Source organism: Aulonocara stuartgranti, assembly GCF_965226115.1.
Source record: "Aulonocara stuartgranti genome assembly, chromosome: 7".
NCBI classification, from domain to species: domain Eukaryota; kingdom Metazoa; phylum Chordata; class Actinopteri; order Cichliformes; family Cichlidae; genus Aulonocara; species Aulonocara stuartgranti.
The window spans coordinates 64609132-64623670 of record NC_138945.1 but is presented as its reverse complement, the minus strand read 5'-3'; the positions used below and the strand labels follow the sequence as shown (position 1 = coordinate 64623670).

Genomic DNA, 14539 nt, shown 5'->3' with positions numbered 1-14539 from the left:
GGACTCCTTGTTACAGTGAGGCGATCCTCAAACCCCCACGCAGCAGTCTCAGTATGAATAATGTCTTGTTCACAGGTCTTGAGAGCAAAATCCCCAAAGTTACAGTAGAGACTTCAGTCTGTGGTTTGTCTGCTTTGAAGGATGGAGAGATCTGAATTCACATCTTATTCCCTTCATGCATTTATTTTAGCACCTTTTTGTCATCTTGGTGTAATCCAAAATGTTTTCCTGCCGTCTCACGTTGTCGCTTTTATGCCCCGACGAAGAGAGGCATAAACACACATAGCTGTAAGTGTTGTTGGATGAGTTGACAGGATAAGAAAGCACCCATGTCAGCACTGTGTTGATATTCTCCTCCAGAAACTTCAGAGTCCTCAGCCATTATCACCCACAATGCATCACAAGGATTTCTCAAAGGAGTGTGCATGCTTTCTCTATCTGCAAGACAGAATTCCACACTAAGTGGTTGCCTTTCTTGAGGTTGGACAGACTGAAACCAAAATTCCTGCAGCCTGGATACCAAACTGCTCTAACATTGTCACTATGGTGTTTGTGATGGACAAAAGGCTCAGCTGATTTGCTCATGTAGAGACTGCAACTGCATGCGCTGCTCAGAGCTTTAGTCAATCATTTGCAAATCATCACCTGATGTGTTTTTAACAGCATGTGCATTCACCTGAGAAAAAATACCAGAGCACATAAAGCACTCCACAGCAACACCGGGTAGGACATACAACAGAGCAGCTTCAGTAGCAGGAGACAAAGTGCTTTGCTCTCCAGGGACATTTTTAATATGTCACGAGGAACCTGTGTGCCGCATGTCAAATTTAGGATGTGTCGGTCACATTAGTATCAAGGAATTTTGCACCACTCTTCTTTATATTGTTTCAGTTAATTTCGATTTGTGGGGATTTATTAATGCACAGCATTTCAGTTGACTTCTGGACCTTGGGCCACCGCAACACGTTGATTCTTTGCTTTTCAAGCTACTCCGTTGTAGATTTGCCGATATGGGATTAAGCCCAGCTTTAACCGTCAAACAGATGGCTTCACCTTGAGTTCATGGTCGTCACGACTGAGAGGTGTTCAGATCCTGTGGCTCTAAAACAAACCCAAACCATCACCCCACCAACAGCATGTTGATATGACATTTAGCGTTCCCTGAAGGTAGCACTGTGTATTGTCTCATCTGTACAATAACTTGAGAAGGGTGTCATGCTGTAGAGATTTCTCATGGTAATTCTTCCTAGCAAGCCATACTTGCTCAGTATTTTTCTGACTATTATAATATGTCTGTAAAGGCCTGTAGAGTCTGAGATGTAGCTGTTGAGGTTTTTGAACTTTCTCTGAGCACTGCATGATTTGACCTTGCAGTTAATCTACTGGGATGTTCACTCATGCAAAAAAAAAAAGAAAAAGAAAAAAAAAGGCTAGTCTTGAATGCTTTCCACATGTGAATAATCTTTTGCACCGTGAACTTTCCAAATTGTTTGCAAATTTCCTTTCCTCCTCCTGATCGTAACGCATCACAATCTTCCACATGAGCAAACCCCCAAACACTTGCTTATAACTCAAAGTGCATTTGATTATCAGCACCTGATCCTCTTAATTCCTAGACAAAATAAAAAAAAGTGGGTTACCTGTGGCAGCTCGGTGGCACGGTGGTTAGCACTGTTGCCGCACAGCAAGAAGGTCCTGAGTTCAATTCCAACATCAGGCCGGGGTCTTTCTGTGTGGAGTTTGCATGTTCTCCCCGTGTTTGCGTGGGTTCACTCCGGGTACTCCGGCTTCCTCCCACCGTCCAAAGACATGCAGCTTGTGGGGATAGGTTAATTGGATAATCCAAATTGTCACTAGGTGTGAATGTGTGAATGAATGTGAGTGCGAATGGTTGTCTGTCCCTGTGTGTTGGCCCTGCGACAGACTGGCGACCTGTCCAGGGTGTACCCCGCCTCTCGCCCTATGACAGCTGGGATAGGCTCCAGCGCCCCCCGCGACCCTGAAAAGGATAAGCGGAAGCGAATGGATGGATGGGTTACCTGTGTTCCTGGCTAAACCAACACAAAACACAAACACACAAAGGACAACGAATTTGCATTTCCATGTCGCACAACTTTAATAGAATATTTTAACTAACTGTACAAATTGAAAAGAAATATTACGCAAGTAACAAATTGTGAATAAGAACCAGTTAAGGCCATTGCACACGGTCCAATGCAGTAGATCTGAAGATGTCAACCGTGGCTCTGAGATCTGTCTAACAAGATCAACAATCTTTTTTAAAAAGAGGGAGAGAGGGGTGGATAATATTTTGCTGTCAAGTCCTTTGATGATCAGTCATCAGGCACAAGCGCCCAAAACAAATGGCCAAAATCCCAGTGAAGTATATAAAATACATTGGCACCTTCTCCCATTTGTTTTCCCACTTTCTACTGATTCAATAAGTAGACAATAACAAATACTTATATATTCTGAAACAACTTTAAATGCTGAATTAGATTACACTGTGTTAACGACAATTGGCAAACAATTTAATGAACCAGAACAGCGTCTTTCATTTTGGCTTCTTGGCAACAGGATTTACATTTTATCCACACTTTGTGTCCCAACGCTGACTCTAAATGACACTTGTTTAGCGTAAGATACATACCAGAGGTGCCATCTTATAAAACAGCCACAAAAAGCCTAGGGATTGGCCACTGCTTAACTCTGTCATTTGTGAGGAGAATATTCAGACTGGATGTGAGGCCTGGGCTGGGGGGGAAATTCAAGATTCTTTCAAGTTTTGTCTTTCATGTCAAACATTGTAATTTAAAAAAGTACTCTCACCAAGCTGTTAAAACAAGAGCAAGGAGCATTTCAGGGGTGACTGAAGAAAATGGAAATATATAACCACATGCTTGTCTCGTGATTGTAGTTAGTGTGCTCAGTGTAAATGCTTGTTTACTCCACTACATCCGAACAGAAGAGAGCACTATCAATGCAGAACATGAATCTTCAGTCTGAACATGTTTTTAAAAAAAAACAAAAACAAAAACAAAAAAATAAACGACAACAAAACAAACAAAAAAAAAAATTGGCAGTATTCACGTTTTGTTAACCTGCTATGCTCAAATAAGCTTTGAGCCTATAGCTGCAGATGGGCCTAAAGCGTTCCCCAAAATGCACCGTATCACATAGCTGCATGACACCAGAATAAATAGTCCAATGACATGACAATGAACATTTAAAAAAAGTAAATTAAATTGTATGTCTCTTAAAAAACACTAAACAAATGATAACAACCCCAGTGAAAGATTAAGTCAAACTTGTTCAGCAGTTTCCTGGTAAACTCACATCGTGTTGGTGTTTAAAAAACCCTGAGTAACTGACCGATTTCCATGAAAACTAAAGTTTGGGATCCAATCCTTTTTTGCTTATTTTTAAACACTTTCATCTAATAATGCTCTGAGTTTTGCAGTAGTAACCTACTCCATATTATTAAAGACAACTATTCCTATATGATACCATGGCAATTTACATAGAGTCAAGTCACTTTATGCTTTGGGCTGAAATGAAGCCAAATAAACGGGACGAGATGGGCGCAAGACAAAAGAAAAAGAAGTCATGCACATAGTAAAAAACGCAGTTTGGTTTGCGTTCTATTGCGTTCAGGTAAGAGTTTGTAAAAAGGCGGAGCCTGTACAAGTAGTAGGACTTGCTGATTGGTTAACAACTGATTTGATGGACAGCAGGTCTCCACCTCCCCTGATCACCAAGGTTACTGCTGTTTGCACTCAGCCGGCTGGGGCTGTTCTTTCTGCAAGGAACAAAGACGAAAAAGAAAAAAAATGAAACGAGACAGGCAATGAAACTGCTCAACATCAGCTAGCTAGAAAGCAACTGCTCAAGAAAGAAAGCACCTTGTTTGGTACAGCAAAGGGAGGATTGTTAGAAACCTGGAATGGGTCTAAAGCAAGAAATGTAAATAGATGGAAACCAGCATGACTAAGAACAGAAGCGATCTACTCAATATGTAAACTGGGGGTCCTAAAGAGGTGGGAATGTTAACAAAAATTAAAGAGGTAAAGAAGAAAAGGAAAGCAAGAATAAACCAAAGCCACTGGACGAGCGAGTGTGATGTATGTGGGACGCCATCCTAATTTCTCCCTTACCTAGAAATGCATGGGGTGAGAATGTTTGATTATGCCTGTAAGGGAGAGGGGGTAATCCAGGGGAGGGAGAGACAACAGTATGAAGTTAAAACATTACATTAAAAAAATAAATGACAAAAAAAGCAGTGAAACATTGCTATTAATGAGCACCATGAAGCAAAAAACAATGGGTGATGAGGTGGTATCCGGGAATGGGAAAAAAGATAAAATAAAATTTAAAGACAAATTTATAAAAATAACACTACTAACTTATTACATGTTTTCAGGACACATTGTTTATGTGTTTATGTGATAGTCCAGTGTGATGGAGGAAGTATGGAGTATAGTGATCTTAACTACACCATCTGTTATCACGTGATTTTTAAAAAAAAATTTAAATCCGATAGCCTGAAAGAAATGAGACGTAACCTGTATGAACAGGTCACTCAATCAGCAGTTTTCCAGCACAGGACATTATACAACTGCACTGCAGTGAACAGATGACTCAAGAGAAAGTAATGGTCTCCTAAAACAGCTACTTGAAATATTGAGATCTTGAGGCTCTGGTGATAAAATATATAACCAGTGTCTCCTATATAACCAGAGCTTCCCCAAAGCAGTCTAACAACATTGAGATTGTTAGGGCTTGAAATTGAAGCCAAATCCTGACAGTCAGGTTTGTGCAGCCTGTGCATTTACAAGAGAAAATTAGAAACCAAAGTCAAGGAACTGTCATATTGTTTTTTTAAGGCGACTGTTTACATAACAGGACATTGACACTCTGCTAAAGTAACTCTCAGCAGGACTGCAACACAGCTACAGATGGAAAAAGGATCCAAAGAACTCTGCTTTCTTCACTTAGTAAAAATGCTAAAAACATAATAAGAATAGCTTTGCTATTGTGTGCATTACAAATTGGAGGCACAAAATTAGAGGTTCCTTTAATCCTGCAGGAGTTTGCGGACCCTCATTAAGAACAGAGTAAACGACACTACTTTACATGAACATAACAGTGATCAAGCTGGTGCAAATCCCACACATAAGCTTGTTTCTACCACTGACAAAACATTTTACCATCCATATGCCAAACTTATGTGATATATCAAAACTTTGACTTACTAAATTAAACTTTTGAGGACCTAACGGTTCAAATTGTGATAATTTACAATGATAGGGAAGGAAGTGTAGGGTGCAAACCGACCTTGGGATCAAAGTCTCCCTCATCATCATCGTCATCACCTTCCTCATCTTGTTCCTTAGACACAAACAGAAAAATGACACTTAAACATGCAAGAAATACTTAAGAAAATGTCACATTTATAGTAACTAGTATCATTTAAATGTTTTGAGGTGGTACACTTTAATCCCTGTGTGAAAGTCAGGGGCATTTCTTAAGATTTCAAGTGTTTGTCAGTGAACAAATAATTACCTCCTCTTCTCCCTCCTCCAGCTCCTCCTCTTCAAACTACAAAAACAAAGAAGGGGAAAAAAACCAAAGCATCAAAGTCAGTCTGCAAATATCCAACTTGTGGCTTCAGTTTTTTATATGGTCGTGTATGAAAGTGCATGCGTCTGAGGCAAAAACTCACGCTCTCGTCATCTTCCAGGGCCTCTCCAGTGAAATACAGCACTGCTCTGGGAACTATTCTTTCACGGAAGAAATGACCAATCTCAAAGTCTGTGGCTAGGGTGAACTCAGAGTCTTCATCCTATAAAACAAGAATAGAATAGAGCGTTATCACACAAATCTGACAGATTGAACAGAATGTAATACCTAAGAAATGGTGCAATAATGCCTTTATGAAGAACATTTCAGCAACATTATACTCACCATTTCTCCATCTGGTGGAGCTGCAAAGAAAAAAAATGTATATTAACACACTGAATCAAAGCGATGACAGAAAGGATTTAAACGGGACGAGAGGGTAAAAATAAGATTCATTAAAACAAAGGCCAATATCAATGGAAAGATTTATGGGATTAGCTGAATTTCACATAAGGTATGAAGACCCAGTAGGTTATCAATGACATCACAAAGCGAGGTTATCATACACAGGAAGTGACAGCCCATGAGCAAACACTTGTGCTCCACCACGCTGACTAAAAGCGACATCATCTGATCCTTCCTGTTCTTTGAACAATTCTGTATTAGAGGAAACTGAGACGTTACACTTATGAGGCTGTGCCCACACTGGTCAGTGTTATGTACATCTGAGTGGTCAAGTTTTATAGTACATTATTATTTGCAAATTTTGTACCTGTCAGGTCAATATTATCATGTTTACATGACAGATGATTTTTTACAAGTTTAACAGCAGAACCCCAACAGTCTTACACTTTAAGATTTACAACTAGCAGTGCTAGTCTTGGAAGGAAAATAGAAATTTATCCAGAGATTTTTAGTGAAGCATGCGATTTAAGCGCAACAGTATTTTTGGTATATAAGACTATGCATGTAGGGCTGCAATGAATCATCAAGTAATTTGATTATAACAAATTTGACACAAATTCTTTCCTTCGATGTTTCGTTTAATGCATAGCTCTGTAGCGCGTCAATGTGTTAAACGCAAATGGGAGCTTTTTACCCATATGTACAACTAAAAACAAACCTGCAATACAAACTTATTGAGAAGCAGCGTGTGAATAAAAAAAAAAAAACTTTTACAACATTAGGTCAAACAACCTCCAGTTTTTAACAAAAATACCAATAACACAACATCAGCAGTGATGATGACATTGACCCAATTTAACGGAATCTCTTTACACAATGCAAAGAGCAAAGAGGCAGAGCCGTTACAGAGACGGTGAGCTCAGGGTGAGCAAAAGAAAATGTGTTTCTAGCGTCCAAAACAGCAGCGGCGTTTCTGTGATCACCATTAAAAGCAGTACTAGGAAAAAAAAGCTAGCAGGAGTCCTTCATCAAAGCACCTGATCAACAAACTCTGATGTGAAGAAAGGCAAACTTTGTAGCTGTTCCATCCACCACCATCTGTTTAACACAGCGAGAAATCCACAGAAAATATTACATTTTTATGATTTATATCATTGTCAGGACGATAAATGTCTTATATCGGGATATGAGATTTTGGTCATATCGCACAGCCCTACTTGGACTGTTTGAGATTATTTATATATATTTTTTTATTTATTTTTCTTTAAAAAATAAAATTTCTGTATAGCATGTATACAATCAAAGGGTTTAGTTGTTCTTATTGACCTGTGCTTTATCTCTTTATTATAATATTTATTATTGCACATTACTGAGACAAAAGTACTTCTTATCCAATTACTCAATAAATTACTTGATTACTAAAATAATTAATAGCTGCAGCACTATATTCATGACACTTGGCATAGTTCAGGTCTGCTTATAAAGAAGTCCCACACGCACGCGCACGCACACACAAAACGACAGTGTAACTACTGAGAATAAGCTTCCTCCTAGGGCAGATGGAGATATCAAGCTTTATATTAAAAGTTGTATTTATGACATGCAAAACTACATGTATAGTCAAAAGCCAACATTTTCTCTGGCAACTATTTACCAATAAAAATTTTCAAGAAATCAAAATCTTGATATGTCAATGAGGTGCACAGCAGGTAAGTCACATGCAGCATTTGTGCATGTTCACATGAGCTTTGAATGATAGCCTATCTACTAATGGCCATTCTGGCCAAAGAGCTGCACACCCAAGCACTTGACAAGGAGGTATTTATATCCACTAGTCATACACCAAGACTATGACTGAACCAGTAGGGCAAACATTGGTGCAGCCAACGAGTAATCAGGTCACCTCCTCAAAGTCAGAATAAGTCCGGGCATGTCAGACAGGTAAGCTGTCTATACAGGAAAGACGACACAGTCATTGAAGGTGTATCCTGCCCTGACTTAATGATCTTTTGAATAAGAATATCAAGATTTTTTTCAAGATTTGCCTAACTGACACTTTATTATTCACCTGATGTTTATTCAACTGAAACTGACCTGCCTCGTTTTTAAATGAGGCAACTATTTCAATAAGGTTGCCTAATATCAGAATGGTTTGATTTGTTCATTTAAATTAAATTAACACCAAATTAATTTAAACTCAGCAAGCTAAATGCCTTAAAAAAAGAACCTATGGTACTCTGAATACAGTTAATATTGTTTAAAGAACCTAGAGTGCCAGCTCTGTTAAAATTAGTTATAAATAATAACATCAATAAACTACATGATGTCATTAAAAGGTGGTGGTTACCTTAAACCTAAAATTTTTAATTATCTCTTTATCAGTCATTAAAGTCACTGTTTAGCATCACAGTAACAAGCCTTTCAAGCTGGAAAATAATGGTAAAACCAAAGTTTATAAAAGTCCCAAAGCTGACTAATGAACAGCAGCAACAGCTACACTGACTGATACACCTACTCATGGCACTGTCTGAACAATTTCAAAAAGTGATTCTGCTGCCACCTGCTGTTCACTTTAGTTGAATACATGATTAACAGCTCATATTATGTGCTTACATATTTTTTAAACTACCTGCATGTAAACAGATGCTACCAGCCCATTAAGTGTACCCATTTCTTGCAACATAAGCAAATTTCTGAGTGGAGGTTTGGCAGATCTGTACACAGTTCTCAACTTGTGGGGTTTTTTTTGGGGTTTTTTTTTATTTAAAGAGAGAAGTATCTTTGAGAGTTCCTGAGAAATCCCAAACATTATGCGTGTCTGTGTGCTCTCACCTTTAACAGGATTAAAGAAGTTGAAGAAGGAGTCATTGGGGAGCTGTTTGGTAACAGTGCGGACAGTGCCACGCCCTTTATGCTTCTGCTTCTTCTTAATGGTTTTCACTGTCACGTCCTTCCCCTTGTGCCAATCTATCTGACAGCTAGAGAGAGGAAGTATAAAAAAGTGAGAGGCGGCAAAAAGCAAATATGCAAGAAAAAGGCAGAAGTTGGAAGGCCTGCTAAGAAGAGGATGATATGTGGGATGCAGAAACAGATTTATATAGAAAATACAAAAAAAATAAATAAATACTGCACAAACCACACATCTATTTCTGAGTTAAAACTTAACATCACATGTTTACCACAGTTTGACAAGCATATGTATTAAGCTCTGGTTCTCACCCCTCACAGTCAATGATCTCTGGTCCTTCAAATGAGAAAGGATCTGAGGGATCAGGCTCTGACTTCATCTTGTAGACCTTAGTGAGAACTGCATTGTTGAAGTAACCATTGGGCTCAAAGTGGAACCCTAATGTAAAACTCTAAGAAAGAAGGAACAAAAGGATAATTTAACACAACGACTTAAATCTTGCCCAAGTAACTAATGATAATCGACCATAATTACAGTCACTGGCAGACACTGACCATTGGCTCTCCAGGCTCAGAAAACTTGACTTGAATATCTTTCAGGTGTTTTAGGATGGGCTCATCATGCTCCTGTCACGAGATTAACAGACAAGTCAAGTACTATTCATAAAGTAAGTGAAAAGGGAGAAGAGGATCATCAGTCACTGAAATGTACCTGTAGCATGTCACTAAGCATGTCCACACTCTTGAATATAGTGAGCCAAAACTCAGGGATGCCTTTTGGGTCTTCTTCTGGTGTGGCTTCCTCTTTCTTTGCATCCTCAATAGCAGCTTTTTCCTTTACTTCCTCCTGTAAGGAGTTGACAGAGCGATAATCAACACTCACTGTTCACAAAAATCTATATCCAGTCGAACTAAGATCATGATTTATTACCAAATTATCAGACAGTTCACACTGCAGCAAGATTACATTAAAATGTGGTATCAGGTTCTAAAGGAAAATCAAATTTGTACTTACAGCTAGCTCCTCCTCTTCGTCTCTGTCACTCTGCCACTCACACTCCTCATCTGTGGGTTCCACTGTTCCTGTGACGATATCTCGTCTCTGTGATAGACATTATGGTGAAGTTAAACATTTTTAACAGAATTTTCAATATATTGATGAAATATAACTATGCAGGCAAACGTTAATTTGGCAAGCGTGGATTATTTTCAGCTTGCAGACTGACACCAACACCATTTGAGAGAGAGACTGACACACACTCACACGACATGCACACAGGACAGGTGCAGCAGGATTACAGCTGCCAGTCTCCAGCGTGATTAAGAATGGCAGACTTCTTGTCCCTATCTCTGGAAATAGCCTTGACTGACAAAGGACAGTCGACTACTTGGTGCAGCAGTTTTCAATTTAGCACAATGGATGCAGCCTTGCTGACCTCTGATTAGGCCAGAGACATACTTAAACACCCATTCGTATAGGAAACACCACAAGTGATCCTTACAGATTTGTTCAGTTTTATATTTAAAGCTAGCATTTACTCTGTTTGCATTAACACATAAAGAGTAAACGAAAATATCTGCCTAGTGTTACGTAAAATAACTTTAAGGAAATGTGTTAATAAAAACAAAATCTGTTGTACCTTGTCAAACAGTGGCTGATAGAGAGCAGCATATTTCCTCTCAAGCTCATGAACCTCCTCATAGAATTTAGCCTCTATGTTAGCACATTGCACCTGTAGTCTTTTCAAGGCATGCACTCGCCTCTTCACTGCTTTGGGAAGCATGCTATAAGGGAAGAGAAACATAACATAGGGTCATTAGAAAATGATGAAGGAAAATGTCTTACAAGAAAAAATGTAATCCTAAACATTTGTTGAGAGTCTACAACAAACTAAATCATGTTTTTGTTTTTAGGAGATTAAACAGGGATTTTATTTATATGTACTGCATAAAAAAAACAAAAAAAAAAAACAACTATCAGCTGTAGGAAATTACTCAATAGTGTCAGTTATCAAATTCATCTGCTGACTGGAGCAAGCCAACAATCCAAAAACTCGCTTTGTTGTACATGTGAAAGGTTTTGTTTTATGCCATGCATAACAGCAGAATAGTTCACTGTACTGAATAATTTCATATGATTTTACATTAGTGATTCTGCATTTTTGAGCATGCTGTCCAAATGGAAATTTAAGTAATTTGCAAACTTTTGGCTCCTTAGTGTCAAATGCCAAGAAAAATGTCAATGAGATATGTTCTGTGCCACACAAAGGTCAATGCAAGGGGGAAATAAATCTTCAAGAATTATTTAGTTACAATTAGCCTTAATGTTTTAAAAGTTGCAATTCTCTTGAATTGACATCTACAACGCTCAATGATGTGAACAATAAATTTTAATCATGAGTGTTTTCATTTTCAGCATATCTAAAAACGTAATCGAATCACAGTTCAGTTGCACTGACCTTTCCAAGAAGTGGAAGCTGACAGGTCTGTCCACCTGCCCACTTGGATTTTGCATCCCTTGATCCCCTTTACCTGCCAAACCAGCATACAACATTAGTAGAGATGTTCATCTCAAAACTATGATAACAAAAATGTGTATTAAATGTAATTACATGTAATATTACTTTAATATTTAGCCAATTGCAACCTTGTTGTATACAATATAAGGTAAACCAATCAATAAAACAACAGTCAACAAATACTGTGAAATAATGGACTAGTTAACATCCCTAGCCCTTGTCTTGGAATAAAGCAGTTACTAGCAATATAAAACCATGTTTGATATGGTTTTATAGTAACAGCTTAAAGTCCACAGACAGCCAGAGAGAGAGAGCCAACCTCTCCACTCTCTTATTTTATTTGTTTATGTCTTATGCTTTTATGAAACTTCTTGCTTTTATGTAAAAGCAAGAAACAAACTTCTTGCCTTTATGTTGCTTTTATTCTACTGTGTACAGCGACCTTGAGTGTTTTGAAAGGCACTTTCAAATAAAATGTATTATTATTATTAGCCAAAACCTTAAGCCCGTTAAGAGAAATGTTATAGTCAATGGTAATAAAGGCAGTACAGAGGTCAAACAATGACAACAATGCCCTACATTAGATCCCATTAGAAGATCATTTTAGATCTTCAAAGGGGAAATCTCAGTGGAGTGCTGATTTGGAAAAAGCTCATGAAAAGGACATTTGTAATATGCATAATGAGGATCTGATTTCATTTTTCACAACTTTTTCTAACAATTTGCCAACAAATTGCATATTTGAAGTAATAATTGCTGGAAGAGCTGGCATTAAGACTTTTTTTTTTTCCACTGAGTAATGGAAAAACTTACTAAACATACATACCTTTAACAACCAACAGGTACAGAGTCAAATCAAGTAAACAAATCTCATCAGATGCATTACTTTAACGTGGCCAGTGGGAAAAATATAAAAATTATATTTACCTTTATTGGCTTCCATGACCAAGTGTCAGCTCCTCCCTCTGTTTAGAAGTATATGAGATTATATAAGCCATGTAATCATCGTCAGCAATTAAAGTGAGTAAGTAACTTATGGAAGTAACACCAAAGTGAATGATGAATACTGTCAATTGTATCTCATCAGTGAGTCCTTGTAAATTAGAGAAGCTACTGAACTGCCAAAAATAACCTGCGCTGAAGGCTTATAATTAAAACCGATGCAGAAGAGTGACAGGCAGACCAGCTGAGCTAACTTTCACCGATCTACAGCAACAGCAGTGTTGAGCAAGCGCAGGCCGATGACGCATTGACATGCTAACAGCAGCTGGGCTAAGCTATGTCAACCAAAGTTAGCATCTCTCCATTTTTAACAAGTGTAAAATGACCAGCGCTGGTTATGGCCATCAGGGAACCTCTGGGCAACATCTAATGAAAGTGGACGCTAACATCACCTCACGTACAAACACATAGGTGTAATCACTTAGTATGGGCGTGCCAAAGATCTGACAGCAGCTAACCGGGTTAGCCAGCTAGGTAGCAAGAAACTACCAGCCAACGTGCTAAGAACAATGCTTGGGCGAGGACAAAGTGTAAGGGTTACTATTTTAGACTGTCGCCAGTTGGCTGAAGACAATCAGAATGGGGAGGCAGAGCAGCAGTGCTGTACAATTCCATTATGTATCTCGACGGATAACGGTACAACAGCTAGCCACTACCGACCGCATTGACAAGCTAATACCACCTAGCTTCGGCTAGCTCGCGCGTGAATTAAAAACACCAGTCAGACAAAAGTACCGTGAAGACAGTTTACCGGCGGTCCGCCGGGCTCATTAGATAACTCCGGCTGCAAAAGTAATACTCCAACATGGAAACATATGCTAAAATTAATGACAAATCTTTGCTTACTGACTGTTTCAGCAGTCTTACCTCTATATGAGCGGAATCTCGCCAGGCGCGTCGCTCAAGCGTATTCGCTTCAATCCGCACGCCCGAGCGACACACATGCTCCAGCTTCTTGGATTCTGATTGGACAGCCGGCGAGAGCGAGCTTGGTGCTACATTTAAGCACTGCGTTGCAAAAATGTCATTTTTGGTAACACCGATCACTTATCTACCTTCACTTGTGCTTCAGTCATCCTGGGTTTCTTAAACAAAGAAGTGTTTTCATGATTACTATGTAATCTAATTCTAGAAACCCCTATCAGGGTTTGATAAAAACATAAACAAACAAACAAACAAACAAGCATTTCTTGAGAGTACATCTTGTGTACGTGCAACACAAACGCACATTTCTTTCTTTCCTTTCCACATTTCATACCAAAAGACTTGTTTTCTTGTCAGAACAGTGTCATCATCTTCTGTGCACATTTGTATGTATGTATGGGGAAGTTAAGCATGCTCACAGGATCATTACTTTTAAAAATGCAAATGTTCTTGCATGCACAAGTTCTTATCTTGCACCCAGAAGATAACAGCTTGTGGAACAATGAATATAAGATTTGCATGAAAACTCCTATACATAGTGTCCAGCCTGCAGATGTTTCATTAGACAAGATAAATACTCTCTTGATAAATGCTTTCTGAAATGATCATAATGTCTCACAAGAGCCAATTAAAAATCCCACATTGGTGTCTGTCCTGGCCTGAGTTTTATTTGATGGATATTTGGAACCATTTCAGCCTTCATCTACACATCACATGGTATAATGCAACCACCATATTGAAAATTTAAGGTGGCTTGTAGTTTTAGAAATCTATGTTTTAAATAGTCCAGCATGTTTATGATTGTATATTTCAAAGCTGCATTTAAAAATCATGTGATTTCAGAGGACAGGTATAACTCAGGTTATCAGTTTTGGTGAGTACTTTCGGATGTAATTAATAATGACTACATTTTAGGGCACTTTAAGTCTTACAGAATTAAATGTAGGACTGCAATAGGAGAAATGCGAATGTTTTGGCACAAGAGACAAGCAAATTCAATTAAATTCTAGTGAGTGTTCTGAGTGATTGGCCAGATCACGTGTAGACCACAAGAGGGCTTCATATACTCATTTTGTCAGAGACAGTGACTCTTTTGGTATTTACCCTCAGAAAGAGACTCTAATGTTGTATAAATATATGAATAAGCCACTAAAAGATTATTA

General features: G+C 38.5%; 1 protein-coding gene across 4 annotated transcripts; it reads right to left on the bottom strand.

Moving 5' to 3' along the window:
• Positions 1-2091: 2091 nt before the first annotated feature.
• Positions 2092-13417, bottom strand: nap1l4a (nucleosome assembly protein 1-like 4a). Of its 4 annotated transcripts, XM_082541818.1 has the most exons (15): positions 13320-13417; positions 12378-12415; positions 11391-11463; positions 10572-10716; positions 9947-10033; positions 9644-9778; positions 9487-9558; positions 9244-9383; positions 8857-9002; positions 5965-5984; positions 5723-5842; positions 5563-5598; positions 5335-5388; positions 4155-4189; positions 2092-3799 (listed from the first exon to the last, which is right to left on the bottom strand). In XM_082541818.1, exons 2-14 carry the CDS (start codon positions 12391-12393, stop codon positions 4184-4186), a joined length of 1050 nt encoding a protein of 349 aa, XP_082397944.1. In that variant the 5' UTR covers positions 12394-12415; positions 13320-13417; the 3' UTR covers positions 2092-3799; positions 4155-4183. The 4 variants fall into 4 exon arrangements, with proteins under 4 accessions (XP_082397944.1, XP_082397941.1, XP_082397942.1 ...); XM_082541815.1 differs by lacking the exon at positions 4155-4189; XM_082541816.1 differs by lacking the exons at positions 4155-4189; positions 13320-13417 and adding an exon at positions 13204-13310.
• Between the last annotated feature and the right edge of the window lie 1122 nt (positions 13418-14539).

Excerpts from the sequence above, each read along its gene's own strand:
- nap1l4a (XM_082541815.1), bottom strand. Across the intron at positions 10,717-11,390 it reads AGCTTCCACTTCTTGGAAAG|CATGCTTCCCAAAGCAGTGA; the intron begins GTCAGTGCAACT and ends CTTCCCTTATAG. Across the intron at positions 3,800-5,334 it reads AGGGAGACTTTGATCCCAAG|AAAGAACAGCCCCAGCCGGC; the intron begins GTCGGTTTGCAC and ends TGTTCCTTGCAG.